General features: G+C 41.6%; 4 protein-coding genes across 4 annotated transcripts; 2 read left to right on the top strand and 2 right to left on the bottom strand.

The window, feature by feature from the left end:
* Nucleotides 1-10,470: 10,470 nt before the first annotated feature.
* Nucleotides 10,471-10,782, bottom strand: LOC129748087 (histone H4). Its single transcript, XM_055742564.1, has one exon. It carries the CDS (start codon nucleotides 10,780-10,782, stop codon nucleotides 10,471-10,473), a length of 312 nt encoding a protein of 103 aa, XP_055598539.1.
* Nucleotides 10,783-10,948: 166 nt separating this feature from the next.
* On the top strand, nucleotides 10,949-11,388 carry LOC129748086 (histone H3-like). The gene has a single exon (XM_055742563.1). It carries the CDS (start codon nucleotides 10,955-10,957, stop codon nucleotides 11,363-11,365), a length of 411 nt encoding a protein of 136 aa, XP_055598538.1. The 5' UTR covers nucleotides 10,949-10,954; the 3' UTR covers nucleotides 11,366-11,388.
* Nucleotides 11,389-12,399: 1,011 nt separating this feature from the next.
* LOC129748083 (ubiquinone biosynthesis O-methyltransferase, mitochondrial-like) lies at nucleotides 12,400-13,436 on the bottom strand. Its single transcript, XM_055742560.1, has 2 exons — nucleotides 13,281-13,436; nucleotides 12,400-13,219 (listed from the first exon to the last, which is right to left on the bottom strand). Exons 1-2 carry the CDS (start codon nucleotides 13,325-13,327, stop codon nucleotides 12,424-12,426), a joined length of 843 nt encoding a protein of 280 aa, XP_055598535.1. The 5' UTR covers nucleotides 13,328-13,436; the 3' UTR covers nucleotides 12,400-12,423.
* A 469-nt stretch (nucleotides 13,437-13,905) lies between these two features.
* On the top strand, nucleotides 13,906-16,632 carry LOC129748080 (nucleolar complex protein 2 homolog). Its single transcript, XM_055742554.1, has 2 exons — nucleotides 13,906-14,030; nucleotides 14,115-16,632. The coding sequence occupies exon 2, from the start codon at nucleotides 14,165-14,167 to the stop codon at nucleotides 16,589-16,591; it is 2,427 nt and encodes an 808-aa protein (XP_055598529.1). The 5' UTR covers nucleotides 13,906-14,030; nucleotides 14,115-14,164; the 3' UTR covers nucleotides 16,592-16,632.
* Nucleotides 16,633-17,207: the final 575 nt, after the last annotated feature.

Below are 17,207 nucleotides of genomic sequence, written 5' to 3'. Positions count from 1 at the left end.
ACTGTAAAATGTATAACATACAGCAAAAGGGCATCTTCCGATATGCTTAGCTCGGGATGTCCGTGATAGTGAGATGCTGTGAGATGGAAGTAAATTGTTCGTATACAGTTTGTAAAATATAATTCAAAATGTTATTTTTGAAAGCAATTTTGAAAAGTTGGCGAGTAAATTAGAGATTCTGCATTCTCAAAATAAGTAGATTAATAATCTGTCAGCACATGAATCAGATTAGGTAATAAACTATCAATCATAATATAGCAGAAAACGTTCTCAATGTAGATGAAGCACGTTGCAATTGGCAAACATGAACTAGAAAATTGGGAAAAATTGCTATTGAAACAACTAATTGGTAGAAAAAATTGTTACCAATAGTAAGTTTCATGTTTTATCTACATAAATATGTAACATGTATGTTTGTAAAGTGTATATAACTCCAGCTAACAACCGTTTTACAAAAGACGTTTGGGCCTCCAACACAACGATTTTGGCTAAAAGTAGACCTTTACTACTAAATTTAAAATGTTTGCTAGTAAACCCTGAATGCTATCAAAATACATTTTTAACTAACTAGTTATTTACTTATTTTAGCATTTATGTCTTTTTGTCATATTTATTGTCTAATCTGACTTTTTGTCCTCTCGTTGGTCTTCTATAAGGATATTCCAATCACATTTAATTAACTGATGAATTTGCGGTTGAATTTTATTGTGAATCATAATTTTGTTGAACTGCTAAGAATATCCATTCAAAAAATTCATTTCGTCTTTTTGTTTTTGATTTAAACCTGTCGTATCTACTATTGGTCAGAAAATTTTTTTTATTTAGGTATTAGAAAAGGATTCAAACTAATTCCAATTTTATCATTAGGTCGGTGTATTGAAACATGTACGAAGTTAACGTTTAAAGCGGGATAAGTTAATTTATGTAAAAAATAATATATAAATAATAATAAAAATAAAAACATTTTATTTGTAGGTACATATGTATTTTAAACATTTTCAGAGGTGAGTACATGTACTAATCTGCCTTTGTTATTTGCACGATAACGTGAGTTCTGTTTTATGTTCTGTTATATGTTGTATTAAGACATTAACAGACATGATATTTAACGATTTCCTTTTTTTTCTCACCCCAAGAAAGAATACTCAGCTACAACGTCATCTTTCACTAAAACAAAGTTATGTAATCAATTCGGATGGTCAGCGAGCAGTCCCCAAAGTGTTACGGTGCAATCTCAATGTAACAAATTTGTTTGAAAAGTATTGAAACTAAACTTTCAAATACACCTCTCTGGAATTTTCAAAAGAAATGCATGTTTATAATAAATTATTTTTTTAAGTCATTCGAGACACCCCTGATTCTATCAGATACCAAAATTTATATATTTATATTTATAAATTTAAAATATATTTATCTAAAAATCGCCCATTACAAAATATTTGCAGCGACTTTTCTCGAAAATATCCCTTTTTGCTCTGAATGCGTCATGTCTGATTGAGCTTCGGACAAATAAAAAAAATGTTTTTTTTTTAATAATTGTCAATACACGTAATCGAGAAAAAAAATACATTTGGCAACCAGAATAAGTTCATTCTCTTCTTTGATTCATTTGTTTTTACTCTCTACTAACTGGCGCTCAGGTGACTGGTGAGTATAATATCCAATCAGCGGTGCGTGAACTCGTTTCGGAAAGAATCATTCGGCTGATTTCTTCCGAGTTTAAGGCCGATGACATAGTGAGTGCGATGCGATGCGAACCGGCGAATGCGATTCAATGCGGCGAACCACATTTGAAGAAAATGTATGCGAATCGCTTAAACCTGACATACTCAACGCGGCAAAGCAGATGTCAATTTGTTCCGCCGCTCGAGTTCGCATTGGCCGCGTTCGCCAATTCGCATCGCATCGCTCTCGCTCTGCTGTTTACTCCAGCCGAGTTTACCCGAAGCCTACTTCCTGATGCTTTCCGAGCTGAACAATCGATAGCATCATTGTAGTTTGAGTTTAAAGAAATAAAATCGTTCTGCAAAGAAGGGCAAAGTGCGAGTATGTAGACTCGCGATTTTAACATCTCTGTCTTTATCCAATGATAGCTTCAGGAGTGAGTGAATAGTCCAGTCCAGCGCAGCTTTTTTCGCCATTGCTTCAAAACAGCACACGCGAAAGCAAGAAACAATGCATTTCTTCTCTGTAGTATAAAAAAAATGTAGCTTCTCTTTTTCTTTCTCTGTGTGAGTAGCTGAGCGAGCAGTTGGTTATTGCCCAATGTCTCTCATCATGAATGGTTCATTGATCATCTTTTGCATGCCTAGTACGCATTAGGTATACGAAACACAATGTTTCCGTAACCGGCGAAGGATTGCGCTATCAGGTGATTATTTTCCGGCTAATTTTATGCGTATTATCCCCCGCGCTCGCCGACGTTATGTTTTGTAAAGATGTTTTTTTACTGTTTTCCAAGTCCCTCGCTGATCATATACTGTAATTGGAGGTTACGGAAGTAACACTCCACCATTCTACAGATATATGCCTGAATCCCCATATGAATGAGCGACGACGCAATCGCTGCCCAACTGAGGCCGATGACATAGTAAGATCGATACGATGCGAATTGGCGAACGCGGCCAATGCGAACTCGAGCGGCGGAACAAATTGACATCTGTTTCGCCGCGTTGAGTATGTCAGGTTTAAGCGATTTACATACATTTCCATCAAATGTGGTTCGCCGCATTGAATCGCATCGCATCGCACTCACTATGTCATCGGCCTGACACTGTTGGAGGCGTTCTTCACGTCAAGTGTGACCACTGTGCAAAACCGGTCTACTCCCCTCTTCTTCAGTTTGCTCATTCGATGACACGTCGAATGGCATCCACCGTACTGCGGCCTTTCCGAAAACCGAACTGTTTATCTGATAGGCCGTTCGCACTTTCGGTGTAGAGCTGGATCCTGCCCTGGACCACCTTCACTAGCACGTTTCCAACAGTATCCAGGAGACATATCGGGCGATATGCTAATGGGTCACCTGGTGGCTTGCCAGGTTTTGGCATGAGCACCACACGTCTGGGAAGACCTTCTCATCCACGTACTGTTGCAGCAGTGATGACCGGGACATTTCGGTATGTTCCATGAGCGCGGCTTTCACTGCTGCAGGATGCCATCCGGACCGGGAGCTTTGTTCAACTGGAGGGACTTAGCAATGTCGCGCAGTTCCTCCAGCGAAATCTGCTCCTCTTCACTCGTATTCTACACACTACGAAAAAAATCTGTAAAATCACATCACATGTGATGTAAATAAAAAGAAGCATCATATATGACGGAATTTTCAGTGCTAGTTGGATATTACACGTCAGTAAAATTTTGCAACGTGTAAAATAAAAAATGATGTAAAATTGGCAACGTGTAAAATAAAAATGATGTAAATTAAAAAATCACTGAATATTGGAAGAGAAACTTTCTAATTGGAATTTGTTTTGTTTTATTTTTTGTTTATATGATTCAATAATGGAATTTTCTCATCTCTTCATAAAAATTAAACCTTTTTATATCTAAATTAATTTATTGTATTCAGCGACAGAAATTTTTTTCAGCTCACATTTTTTTATTAGAATTCACTTCAACTTTTCATTTTCTTCCCCGAATCCTAAGTTGAGTAACATCAACATCACAGAGAACAACATGGTGGTAAAATGGAGCCGCTTCAGGAATCGCATCCCTACATCATGAAGATCTCCGGGAACCTCACTCGCGGGAAAACTGCTTAAAACAAATACTTTGGTGCACGACTGGACTTGACACTTTGTTTACAATTGTCTATGGTTCTGTTCTTGACAGTCTGTATTTTTACACGACATCATCGCGTTCAGTGTATTGTAATATAGATTAAATTCAAATTCAATGTCCTATAACTTTCCATGTCGTGTAATTTTAAGAAATTTCTATATCAGTGATGTTAAGAATTTTGTGTGACCAGAAAAATGTTATAAAATTACATCTCATATGATGTAACGAAAAAGAAGCATCACATATGATGGAATTTTCAGTGCGAGTTGAATGTTACACGTCTGTCAACTTCAACAGTCGTGTAAATATGAAAGACATGTAAAATATTTAAGACATGTAATGTTAAATTCGCACTGAAAATTCCGTCATATATGATGCTTCTTTTTATTTACATCATATGTGATGTAAATTTACATCAAATAATCGCGTTCCATGTCAAGTAATGTTTGTGTCATACGAATTCAGTGCTGTTAAGGATTCAACTATTTTTATTATGTAAATTTACATTAATAAATCGCGTTCCATGTCATGTAATAGTAAAGGTTTTCTATTTCAGTGTTGTTATGGATTCAGATTTTTTTTCTGTGTAGTACACGCTGGTCCGCCATTTCTTTCGTCCACCAGTAGACGGATTGCCGAGTGTCCTTCCTGAAGCCCTGATGAAAAAGGTTAGCCTGGTATGGATCACCGGCCATGTGTTAATACCAGGTAACGAGGCAGCAGATAGGCTTGCCGCTGAAGGTGCCAAAATCTCCCCATCCCCCAAAAAGCAACTATAACAAACCTTTCCTATGCTTGGCAAGCAAAATGGAGAACAGTATAGGACAACAAACTCCGTGAAGTAAAAAACTGCACCCTCGAACCAACCCCAGTGAACATGAGCTCTCACAAGGCTACGGATTAGACTCATCCTACTCACGCGTAGCTATCTTATATATATCTTATGGATCGAGATGATCTTCTCATCAGTTCGTTTCGAGTCGCCGATGCGACAAGTTGTGTAGTGCGTTTGCTCCGAAATTTTACCAGTTACCAGTTAGCTGATTGTCCCTATCGCAGACATCCAAATCTAAGGATTTTCTTTAACCGTTTCAAGTGCACCGACCTTTATTGCTATATTGTGAAATAGCTTCGGCCATCGTATGGCGGAATCCTTTCCGCCCTGGGGAGGAGTGTCCGGCCCTCCCAATAAAAACTCCAGGACAATTCCCAACTGGATGGACCCAAACCATCTTCATGGCGAGGCCCAATTCCTTCTACTGAAACCGGCCAACGAACAAACAAAACTACCCCAAAACCCGTTTGTTATTGCTAAATCAATCGACCGGGTCGCCGGCCGTATTGACAAAGCAAGCCCCACTGACGGAGGGAAATCTATTCTTCTTACCATCCGAAGTCAAAAACAATGCGACCAGCTTCTCCAAATGAAAGAGCTAATCGACGGCACTCCGGTCTCCGTCGAGCTTCATCCTACAAGAAACCAGTGCCAGTGTGTTGTTTCCTGTCGTGAGGTCGCAGATCTCGACGAAATCGATATCTGCAAAGCTCTTCAAGATCAAAATGTGACCAAGGTTCATCGCTTCACTAGGAAGGTCGAAGGTAAAACTGTCCCCACGCATACGATGGTGCTCACTATCCGAGGTACAGTTCCCCCGAATTACGTCTGGTTTGGCTACCTACGTGTTGCTACCAGGCCTTACTACCCTCGTCCCATGCAGTGCTTTCTGTGTGGGAAGTTTGGTCACACCAAAGTTCGATGCCCCAATCAACCCATCTGCCCAACCTGTGGCGAAAACGAAATTCACCAAAAGTGTCCGAATCCCGCCCACTGTGTCAACTGCCTAGGCGACCATCCTACTATCAACCGGGAATGTCCCAACTTCCAACACGAACAGAACATCATCCGCCTACGCGTGGACCTGGGTATTTCCCATCCCGATGCTGTCAAGCAGTATCGATCCCGCCTCAATGCAGCCACCAACTCAAAACTCCAGCTTCGCCTTGATAACGCCAAATCGACAACCCCTGCCGAAGAAACCAGGATCAAATCCCTCGAGAAGCAGATTGCTATCCTCCTCGAGAAAAACGCCCAACTCCAAGCCCGAATCCTCGAGATCGAGAAGCGAAACAGCATCAGCGAAGACTCGGACACCACTCTAACCGACACCAACAGCGAAGCTTCGATGGACATCGAAGACCACTCCCCAAGCGTCAACTCTACCCCAAAGCGTGGCCGAGGCTCTGAATCCCCCGACCAAACTTCTCCAGTGAGAAATACCAAAACCAGAAAATCTACTCAACCCAACCCCCCGAGGTACGACACCCAAACCAGTTCTCGCACCCCACCAGGTAACGATCATAGCCGCCCCATCCCTCCCTCAACCAAAGGGTAAGTCCAACTACTTTTACTTCTTCCACTTAAACACCATCACAACAACTGCTCATCTTTAATCCCCCTGATTGCAATGGCTGCCAATAACCCAACCCAGAAAACCATCACCAATTTTGCCATCCAGTGGAACATATTTGGACTGAAAACTCGTCTCCCAGAAATTCAATTACTTACCGCCAAATTTTCCCCTATAGTTATTGCCCTCCAAGAAACCCTTCTCCCTCCATCTTCTGTACCCCACAATTTGATCAAAGGCTATCATCTACACACTTTGAAATCCCCCCAAGACCCTCACAGTAGAGGCGTTGGACTTGGAATTAAAAACGGTTATCCATACTCCCCTGTTACCATCCAATCTACTTTAAATGTAGTCTGCGCACGACTTGAGGCTCCAATAAAAATATCCGTCGTTTCGCTGTACGCCTCACCATCCCTCTCGTTTGAAGCCTTTGCCAAAGGCTTAGAGGATCTTATTCCCCAAATTCCTACGCCCATGTTAATTCTTGGTGACCTCAATGCTCACTCAACTGACTGGGGCGGAAAAAGAATCGACCGAAGAGGTCGCTTTCTTGAAGATTTTGCTTTAGCTAACAGCCTTACTATACTGAATGATGGCACCCACACCCGAATCTGCTCTCACACTGGCAACACATCCGCTATAGACCTTAGCCTCCTATCATGGTCGCTCGGGCCCAAACTCAGATGGTCTGTCCTTGAAGACAACGGCGGAAGTGATCATTTCCCTATACTCCTGAAACTTGTCCATCCCACCCCCACAGTCGCCACCAGACCCCGATGGCGATATCAAGACGCTGACTGGTTTGGCTATCAAAACTATATTGACGATCTTATCCCCCTGAAAAATCCTACTACCATCCTCTCCTTTAATGAGATCCTCTTGGACGCTGGCTCCAAATTCATCCCTCGAACAACTGGCACACCTGGTAAATCAGCAGTCCCATGGTGGGGCCCCGATGTACGAGAAGCTGTTAAGAAAAGGAGGAAAGCACTTCGACTACTGAAACGCATACCAAATGACGATCCCCGAAAACAAAACGCCTTATCCGACTTTAAAAATGCCAGATCATCAGCCCGATTAGCTGTTCGTTTAGCTAAAACTAACTGCTGGCAGAAGTTCACTGAGGAGATCCACCCCAATACCCCCTCCAAGGTTCTGTGGGACAAAATTAAGGTTCTAAACGGCGAACCCCGTAAAAACCAGTTCCATCTCCTTCTGAACAGCCAATACACCAACGATCCCTCCCTTCTCGTCGAAGCCTTCAGCCAACACTTTTCCTCAACACCACCCTCCCTCAACTGTCTTGCTCCCTCCGACCAATCTTCCTCAACCGACCTCCACTATCCCCCTCCTTCCCCCTCACTCAACCCCAACGATCAAATCTACAACACCGAATTTAGCTTTAACGAGCTCTCTTCTGCCCTTCACAAGGTTAGAGGCCTCTCTTCTGGGCCTGACGATATAGGGTACCCCTTTTTAAAAAATCTATCCCCCTCAGCGAAAATCACGTTTCTTAGTATAATTAATAACATCTGGAATACCGGCAACATCCCTGAAACCTGGAAACGTGGTCTAGTCGTACCAATCCCTAAACCCCAAAAAGACCCCTGCAATATTGACAGTTACCGTCCTATCACCCTTCTAGATTGTGCAGGGAAAATAATGGAAAGGATGGTCAACCGTCGTCTGATCACCATACTAGATCAAAACAACCTCCTGAGCAACTATCAGTTTGCTTTTCGCCCTGGCCGATCCACGGACGATTATCTCTGTCACCTTGAAAATATCCTCGAGAGTGCGCTAGAACAACACCAACACATCGAACTCCTGTCTTTAGACCTATCTAAGGCATTCGATCGAGTAAACCAAAGCACCATTCTCAGTTCCCTACGTAAATGGAAAATTGAAGGACGTTTATTCCAATACATCCAAAGCTTCCTCTCGAACAGATCAATTCAAGTTCTCGTAAACGCTACCCTATCCAATCCCAAACCTGTTAAAACCGGGGTCCCCCAGGGATCAGTCATCGCACCGACCCTCTTCCTAATAGCCATAAACTCTATCTTTGATATCATCCCCGACAACATCAAAATTCTAGTCTACGCTGATGACATTCTTCTGATTTCAATTTCCCCATTTGCACGGATGGCACGAAAACGACTGCAAACCGCTTTGAATGTTGTTGCCGACTGGGCTCCCTCTGTCGGGTTTCAGTTCTCTCCGGAAAAATCTAAGCTCCTACACCTTGGCCCGAATCGCAAGAAACTTAAGAAAATCCCTCCCATCACCATGTTTGAACAACCTATTCCCCTGGTTCATTCCTTCCGACTCCTTGGGGTCTGGATTGATGACCATCTCAATTTCAAACACCATCTAGACCAAGTTAGAAAGAATGCCACTAATAAAATCAATATTTTACGCATTCTGAGCAAATCATCCAGCCTCGCAAATCGCGACTCTCTATTACGATTTCTACACGGATGGCTTCTCCCAGCGGCTCTCTACGGTCTGGGCATTGTCAGTCGGGCCGGTCCCACCCTCTGCCAGAAACTGCAGCCAATATACAATCGATGCATAAGAACTATCAGCTCGGCATTTATCACCAGCCCAACTTTATCGTTGATGGCCGAAAGTGGTCAAATCCCTTTCAATTATCTGATCGCCAAAAATCTCACATCTAAATCCATACGCTGGCTAGCAACTGGCGGAGACAGGGATTCACCCCTTATTGCCCGCACTGACGCCCTTCTCAAAGACCTCACCAACATTCCTATCCCGGACATTTGCCAAAGGAGAACCACTGCGTTTCGGTACTGGACCGAAAAAACTCCTTCTGTTGACCTCTCCCTATCTCACTCTATCAAGGCAGGTCAAAACTCTGCCACTGTCCTACCCCACTTCTACAGCCTTGTTGAAAGAAAATACCGCAATGATCCCCACATATTCACCGATGGGTCAAAATCCACTGATGGGAAAGTCGGCTGTGGTATCCACGATCTGAACAACAATCGCAGCATTGGTCTGCCCCCACAGTGCTCTGTATTCAGCGCAGAAGCTTTCGCCCTACTTAATTCCCTCCAACACTCCCACCCTAACTCTAACCCCCCAATAATCTTCTCCGACTCTGCGAGCGTGCTTAAAGCCATTTTATCAGGCAACATAAAGCACCCCTGGATCTCTTCCATCAGCGATATTGCACTTGATAAAAGGGCAACCCTGGTGTGGATACCTGGCCATGCAGGTATTCCAGGTAACGAGGCTGCCGACCGGCTTGCATTTGAAGGCTCTAACATGACCCCTATCGAAGTGCCCATCCCACAACAAGACGCCTACCGATTTGTGAAAACCCAACTAGCGCTCGCCTGGGAAAAAACCTGGTTCAACAACCGAACCGCTAAATTACGCGAAGTAAAAAATTGTCCCCAACGGTGGATTGACCGCACAAACCCTATAGAAAAACGTGCTCTTACACGACTTCGGATTGGCCATACCAAACTAACCCACTCATACCTCCTCGATAAAGAGGACCCCCCTATTTGCCCCTCCTGTGACTGCTTAGTTACAGTTCGCCACATCCTAATTGACTGCGTAATTTACGCTAGACAGAGGACTGTCTGTCAGCTAGGCGACAATCTTCGCCTAGTTCTCTCCAACTGCCCCTCAGAAGAAGGCAAATTGATTGAATTTTTAAAAAGTTCTAAACTACTTGATGATCTGTAGAAAAAGGAAAAAAAAAAAAAAAAAAAAAAAAAACAAAAAAAAAAAAACAAAACCAAAAAAAAAAACAAAAAAAAAAAAACAAAAACAAAAAATCCAAAAAGATTTTAACACAGAAACAAAAGGAATTGGGAAGAATGACAGCTTGCTGTTAAATTCCTTGAAAAAAAAAAAAAAAAAAAAAAAAAAAAATGATCTTCTCATCTGCTTCATGTAACTGCTTCCTATCAATAAAGTATATCCTCCTAAACTGTCCCGTGTACTCGAACCAAAGACAAATTTTTAATCAGTTTTCGAGAAATTTTGTCTAACCGTCTTCAACAAGAAGAAGTTACAAGTTTCAGCCCTGGCAAAATGGACCATAATGGTCTCAGCCGTCCCCTAGCAAATAAAAAAAAAAGTTCAAGCCAGGTGGCCTCCCTTACGTGTTTGTTTTCATTTTTTTCCCGGGAATCACGGTCATTCATCCAATGTTGTTTATATGAAATTCAATTCAACTCTTTTGTAGTTATTGGTGGTCCTGAAAAGGACCGTTGTTTTAGCTCAGCTCTATCATAAATTAACCTCCGAATCCATACAGAGTGCGTCCTTGGCGTTTCAACGCGTAGACAACATCCATAGCAGTGACAGTCTTACGTTTAGCATGTTCAGTATACGTAACGGCATCACGTATTACATTTTCCAGAAACACTTTCAGTACGCCACGGGTCTCTTCGTAAATCAGTCCAGATATACGCTTTACTCCTCCTCTACGAGCCAAACGACGAATTGCAGGCTTGGTGATGCCCTGAATGTTGTCTCGTAACACTTTGCGATGACGCTTGGCACCGCCCTTTCCTAAACCTTTTCCTCCTTTGCCACGTCCAGTCATGATGAGCGCTGAAAGTAGACTAAATTTTTTTTTCGACCGGGGCCCGTTTTCTTTTATACTGGCTGCGTGCGGATTGCTTGTTCGTGATTGGTTGAACGCATTCTGAAAAAGTAATAAATATGATTTTTTCGAAATTTTGTCATTTTTCGTTCGATTGTCACTCTGATCAGACATGGCTCGTACTAAGCAAACTGCTCGTAAGTCCACCGGCGGAAAAGCGCCCCGGAAACAGTTGGCCACTAAAGCCGCTCGTAAAAGTGCCCCTGCTACCGGTGGAGTGAAGAAGCCGCATCGTTTTCGTCCGGGGACGGTGGCCTTGCGGGAAATTCGCCGGTATCAGAAGTCGACTGAATTGCTGCTTCGCAAGTTGCCGTTCCAACGTTTGGTTCGGGAAATTGCCCAGGATTTCAAGACGGATTTGCGGTTTCAAAGTTCCGCTGTAATGGCCCTTCAGGAAGCAAGTGAAGCTTATTTAGTTGGCTTGTTCGAAGATACGAATTTGTGCGCTATCCATGCTAAACGTGTCACCATTATGCCGAAGGACATTCAGCTGGCTCGCCGAATTCGTGGAGAACGCGCTTAATCATTGATCCCCCGTTTCCCTTTCCCCCAATCACAAACGGCCCTTTTCAGGGCCACCAATTAATTGAAAGAAAGTTGATAATTGGATTTGATAATGATATTTTTAAAACAAAGCTGAAGAAAGTAAAAGAATTCTGCAGCTTAAGAATTCGAAATGCATAAAGGGGAAATGAGGGCATAATGGCCTAAGGTTTAACTTTAGGAGACAGCTTGATGTGAATTTCGTCATTGTTTCCTTTCCTAACTGGTTGATACTTGAAATAAAAGATATCGGGATGAATCATCCCTAAGGATGAAAATCCGAGAAAAAAAGCAGATAAAAACTTAAAACATTCATTTTAAATTAGAATAATTTTACGGTTAGATACATATTTTTGATCTTTTAAATGCCCATGAATTAGATCTTCATTATCACTATAATAGAATAGTATGATAGATTTTTGTTTAGTCCCAAGAATGCAACGAGTACTGATTTTCTGTTTTTTCACCTCAAAAAAGGGAACCGAAAACGCCTGAATTGTAACTACCAAGTTCACATCATTAGCTTCAATGTTGAATATCATAAAACATGCTATTCGATGTACCTACGTAATAGCGTTTTTTGATTCAACCTCGTTCAAGATTGATTTCACAATTGTCACAGCTTAACTACATTCAGGCGTTTATGGCTGTCTGATGAGCAACAGTATAACCAGCGTGCCTTCAGCTACGGGTGGTTGCATATTGAGGAAAAGTAGCCAACAAAAATTTCTCTTTGGGGGGCGGGGGGGTAGGAGACAGAGCGCTTTTGACAGCGAATTGTTCGCCTGCCATGCCTACGATTACGATTGCCTGTCACCAGATGGACGATTCCGTGTATTGGTATAAGAACACACCCGAAGCTGTACACGCCCTGAGTATAACTGCAGGCGTTCTTATCAGTCCTTCAGGAATGAATTTCGTACAAACGACATTCTGGAGTGCCAGTAGCCTGCTCGATTTCTACTAAACATATTCAATAAAATCTACATAAACAAACAATTTAAGCAAGTTACATATTCGTGTTATGTTACATTTTTATTAGTTAGATAATGTTTCGGGAACTTTCACAGCCTGGATTGCGTAATTGATTTCTGTGTTTTTGCACCAAGTCCAATTGTTTCGCCAAAATTCGTACGCCATTCCATGCACTAGGATCGTGCTGCAGTTGAAAGTTTTAAGCAATCTTTGCAAATCGATCGGTGATATAAATTTTTCCCAATCGTGAGTGTTTTCTGGAACGAGCTTTAAAACGTGCTCAGCTACAGCAATTCCTCCGAGCCAGGAAGCAGTGGTTTTATTCAATGTAGTCACGAAAATTGATCCTCCTGGCTTTAAAGCCATTATGCAATGTTCCAAAAATGACGCTTTGTCAGTTACATGTTCTAACACCTCTGACGTTACTACTGCGTCGTATTTTTCCGCATTCGCCTTAGCGTGATCTTCAATTGTTTCGATCAGATACTGAATTCGATTGACTGCCTCTGATCTATCCAGTTGAGCATGTTCTTTGGCTACTTGGATAAGACGTTCTCCCGGATCTATACCGGTCATGTTGGCACGTATTCTAGCCAATGCTTCTGTTAAGATACCTCCTCCGCAACCTACTTCCAGAATGTTCAAGCCGCTAAGCACCCTGGGGGAACTGATTTGTTCTTTGGGGACTAGTCCCGTTGAAATCAAACCATCACGGACTAAAGGCACCCGAATAGCGTTCATTGAATGGAGACCTTTGAGAGGACCCGTCGGATTCCACCATTCGCTCGACATTCGTTGTAAAGTGTCCACTTCTCGCTGATCCACATTGGGTTGAGCCGTTGCATTATGTGAAGCGTATCTGTAAAAGGAATCATAACTTAATAATGTCCAAGTTTCAGTAAAATTAAATTATTGTTAACCGTATTCTACTGATCGAAATTAGACGATTGGATTTCAAGAGCAGCATTTTGGAATAAAAAATAATAATTATTGATAATTTTCACGGCGAGATGGACCAACAGAAAAATAAACAAAAAATATTTGTTATTGTTTTAAAATATTTCACCTACTTCACGCTAATCTGCTATTCTTGAAATTTGAATAAAATTAATGCAATATGCGATGGAAGCTGGGTTGCCAGGTGTCCAGGTTTGTCTGTAAAACACATACTTATTAAACCCTTCGCAGGATATTGATTTTGATTGATTGAAGTGCGTTTATTTGGAAGGGTGCCATGCGCCAAGCGATTAAGCACCCTTCGCAAGATATTGATCAGACACCAGTGAAAAAAAAAAATCTTCGGCACATTTAAACTTTGTAAAAGTAAAAGGCAAATATCTTTTTTAAATATTCCTTGGGCACTTTGAGCAAAAATTAGGGCTAAATACGTACTCTTAAAAAAGTACGTAAAGGTAGACTAGTTGCCACTACTGTGACTGAAGTGCTGTTTTGAGCCAAAACAATCTTAACTTTGAGTTTAAAAAAGGAGCGTGTGGTTTTGCAAGCATGTGGGAAGTCTTTTCGGGTTATTTCCATTTATCGTGTAAAAAGGCAAAAATGTCAAAATCAAACAAAAGTCGGTAAACAAAAGCACATCGTGGAAACGCATCAACAACACATCAACACGTGCAGCTGAGCCGTTTTCGAAAATATCGGAAAATCGCTTTCAGGTAATTATTTCTTTTGACTAAGTAGATTACTAAGGGCATAATATCGTGTAATAAATAGTAAGACTGCATTTTGTTAACTTACAGGCATTGGAATTCTACAACAAGTGAAACGGTGAAAAAAATCAGCACTGAAAATGAAACCAATGTCAAACGGTGTAGGAGGGCTCTCGAAAAAGAAAAAAATAGGTAAGCGGCCCAGGCCTCCGGTGCAGGACATGTCTTTGGATAATTTTCTTGATAACATGGATGCCGACCTAGCTAGTGACGACGATGTTGACGACAAACTGGCAGTCGAACCTCCACCGTCGAAGAAAAAAAAAGTAAAGACGGACAAAGTACCGAAACCGGAGGTAGAACCTGTGGTCGCTGGAAAGGAAAAGAAGAAAACGAAAAAGAAGGTTAAGGATGCTTCCCCAAAAGAAGAATGTGGCGGACAGAAAGATGTTGAAAAAGAGCATCAACAGGCATTAGATAAACTAGAGCAAACCGATCCCGAATTGTATGCGTTTTTAAAAAAGAACGATAAAAAATTGCTGAAATTCGGTGCTATGTCTCAGAGCGATGAGGAAGTCACGGACGATGATGAGGAAGACGAAGATGCTGAGGGCGCTGTTCATGAGCTTCCCGACAAATTGGAGGTGGCCAGTGATGAAAGTGACTTTGAGGAGGATGATGAAGCGGATGACGATGACGAAAAGGAAGAGGATGAACAACCCGGCGTTCAGAGAAAACTTACACTGAAGCTGTTGAAAAAGTGGACAGAAGAGTTGACAAAACTTCCGATAAAAAATGTTGCCATTATCAGAACGGTTTGTAAAGCGTTCAATTCAGTTCTGGTTACAGTGACTGGAGAAACCAATGTTATTCCGGCTTTTAAAGCAGATGGTTCCGCTATTTTCAATGGAGTAGTCCAGCTATGCGTTCTTCACTTGGCAAATGCTGTTAAAAATTATCTGGGCGTCAAAAGTTCCAAGGACTTCAAAAACATAAAGAAGAACAAAAAATTTGCAAAGGTACAATCCTGCCTCAGGATGTATTTGGTTGATTTGACAAATTTGTTGGAAAACGTGTCATCCACACATATTATGAATGTTCTACTAAAACATTTACATCAGATTTGTTCCCTTCTGACATGCTACCCTCAAATCACTAAACCAATTCTCAAGAGATTGATTCTTATCTGGAGTACTTCGGAAGAAGAATCTATCCGAGTGCTTGCCTTCCTTTGCATATTGAAGATAACCTGTGGACAGATGCGTCGCTTCCTTAGTGATGTTTTGAAGAATATGTACTTGGCCTATGTTAAAAACAGCAAGTTTGTAAGTCCGAATACTCTTCCGGGGATCAATTTTATGCGTCGTTCGCTTACTGAACTTTTTACCCTTGATATGTCAATCTCATATCAACATGTTTTCCTCTACATACGTCAATTGGCCATTCATCTCCGGAACGCCGTCATTCTCCAGAAAAAGGATAGCTTCCAGTACATCTACAACTGGCAGTACGTCAACTCGTTGAAGCTCTGGTCCGATGTTCTGGCTATAACTTACGACAAGAAAGAACTAGAGCCGTTGATCTATCCACTCGTGAGCATCATAACAGGAGTCATCAAATTGATCCCATCTGCTCAATACTTCCCACTTCGATTCCATTGCTGTCATATGCTGATTGACCTTTCCGCTCGGACTCGAGTGTTCATCCCGGTACTACCTTTCATTGTGGAAGTGCTGAATTCCAACAGTTTCAATGAGGATCACAAAAAGCTGTCTATGAAGCCCACAAATCTAACTTGTCTCCTACGATTTGCTCCAGCCAACATTCAGGAAAATGCCTACAAAGACGCCGTTTTGGATCAAATCTACGAGCTTACCCTAGAATATCTCGCCAATGAATCAGCTTCAATTTGTTTCCCAGATTTAGTTGTTCCTATCTTAACTGTGCTGCGGTCATTTTGTAAAACTACTAAAGTTTACAAATATTCCCGTAAAATCAAACAGCTATCGGACAAAATAGCTGAGAACGCCACATTCATTGAAAAGCGACGAGAAACTTTGGCCTTTACTTTGAAAGATCCAACTGCGGTCGCCGGCTGGGAAGCTGCCCAGAAAGCCAACGGAACTCCGCTTCTTACCTTCTACCAGGCATTCGCTAAGGAGAACGAAAAATCAAAACGACGTCAAGCTAATCAATCCGACAACATCAACGACTACGAGCTGCCTACGATCAAGAAGTTGGACAAGAAGACCAAAACATCTAAAAAGGCGGTGAACGAACCAACGGATTTGTTCCCTTCTGACGACGACGAGGATGATTCCGGCAATGGTCCGGAACTGGATTCCGCCGATGAAGAAGAACTTAATAATCTACGGAAAAAGAAAAAAGATAAGAAGGTTAAAAAGAGCAAACAAGGAGCTGAAGATGAGGCCACGAAGCTGAAGACTAAGAAAGGTAAGAAAAAACAAAAGAAAGCAGTAGATGAGGGCGATTTCCCGCTGGAAAATGGACAGGATACCGAAGGAGTAGATATTTTAAAAGATTTAACGTTAGACGATTGGGACTAACGTATTTTATTCAATTATTACAATTTTTTTTTAAATATTAATCTACGTTCTATCATTGAAATCCGAAATCAATGTTTCCTTAAGGTGGAAGGGTCATTTATTAATACAGTATCTTATAACAAACATCATTGGCAAAAAAAAAAAAAAAACACAACAAGAAAATACGGTTAAAAAATTGACAAAAATTGGCCAAAAAGTAAGAACGCGGAATAGATAAAATGTGAAATGCGAAAAAATCGACAAGTAGCAACTATTCGCAGCGAATCTGAAAAAAAAAATGCCAACGTCGCTAGAACTGTTCTCGCATAAGGAAAGCTCGGTAGGCCCATGTGTGTAAAACCACGCTCTCAAACCACTGGGCTCGCTAATACATGGGAATTCTCTTTCTCAGTTTCTCATGTATAGTAAGCTACTGTAGAGCAAAGGCGGGACAATTCATGGGAGCTTTTCATCAACATACCCTCTAGCCTAAAATTTCAACACCTGTCAAGCTTTTTCCTATTGGCGCACTAATGCCTGTCTATCCACCTTTCTTTCAAATTTCTATAAATAAATTCTCTCTAGTTTTCATTCCGCCGCACATGCCATTAAAATTATAATCAAATACAGTAAGGGT

This window comes from Uranotaenia lowii, chromosome 2 (genome assembly GCF_029784155.1).
Source record: "Uranotaenia lowii strain MFRU-FL chromosome 2, ASM2978415v1, whole genome shotgun sequence".
Taxonomy (NCBI): Eukaryota; Metazoa; Arthropoda; class Insecta; order Diptera; family Culicidae; genus Uranotaenia; species Uranotaenia lowii.
The sequence above is the reverse complement of the archived record's forward strand: the minus strand, read 5'-3'. Positions and strand labels throughout refer to the sequence as shown.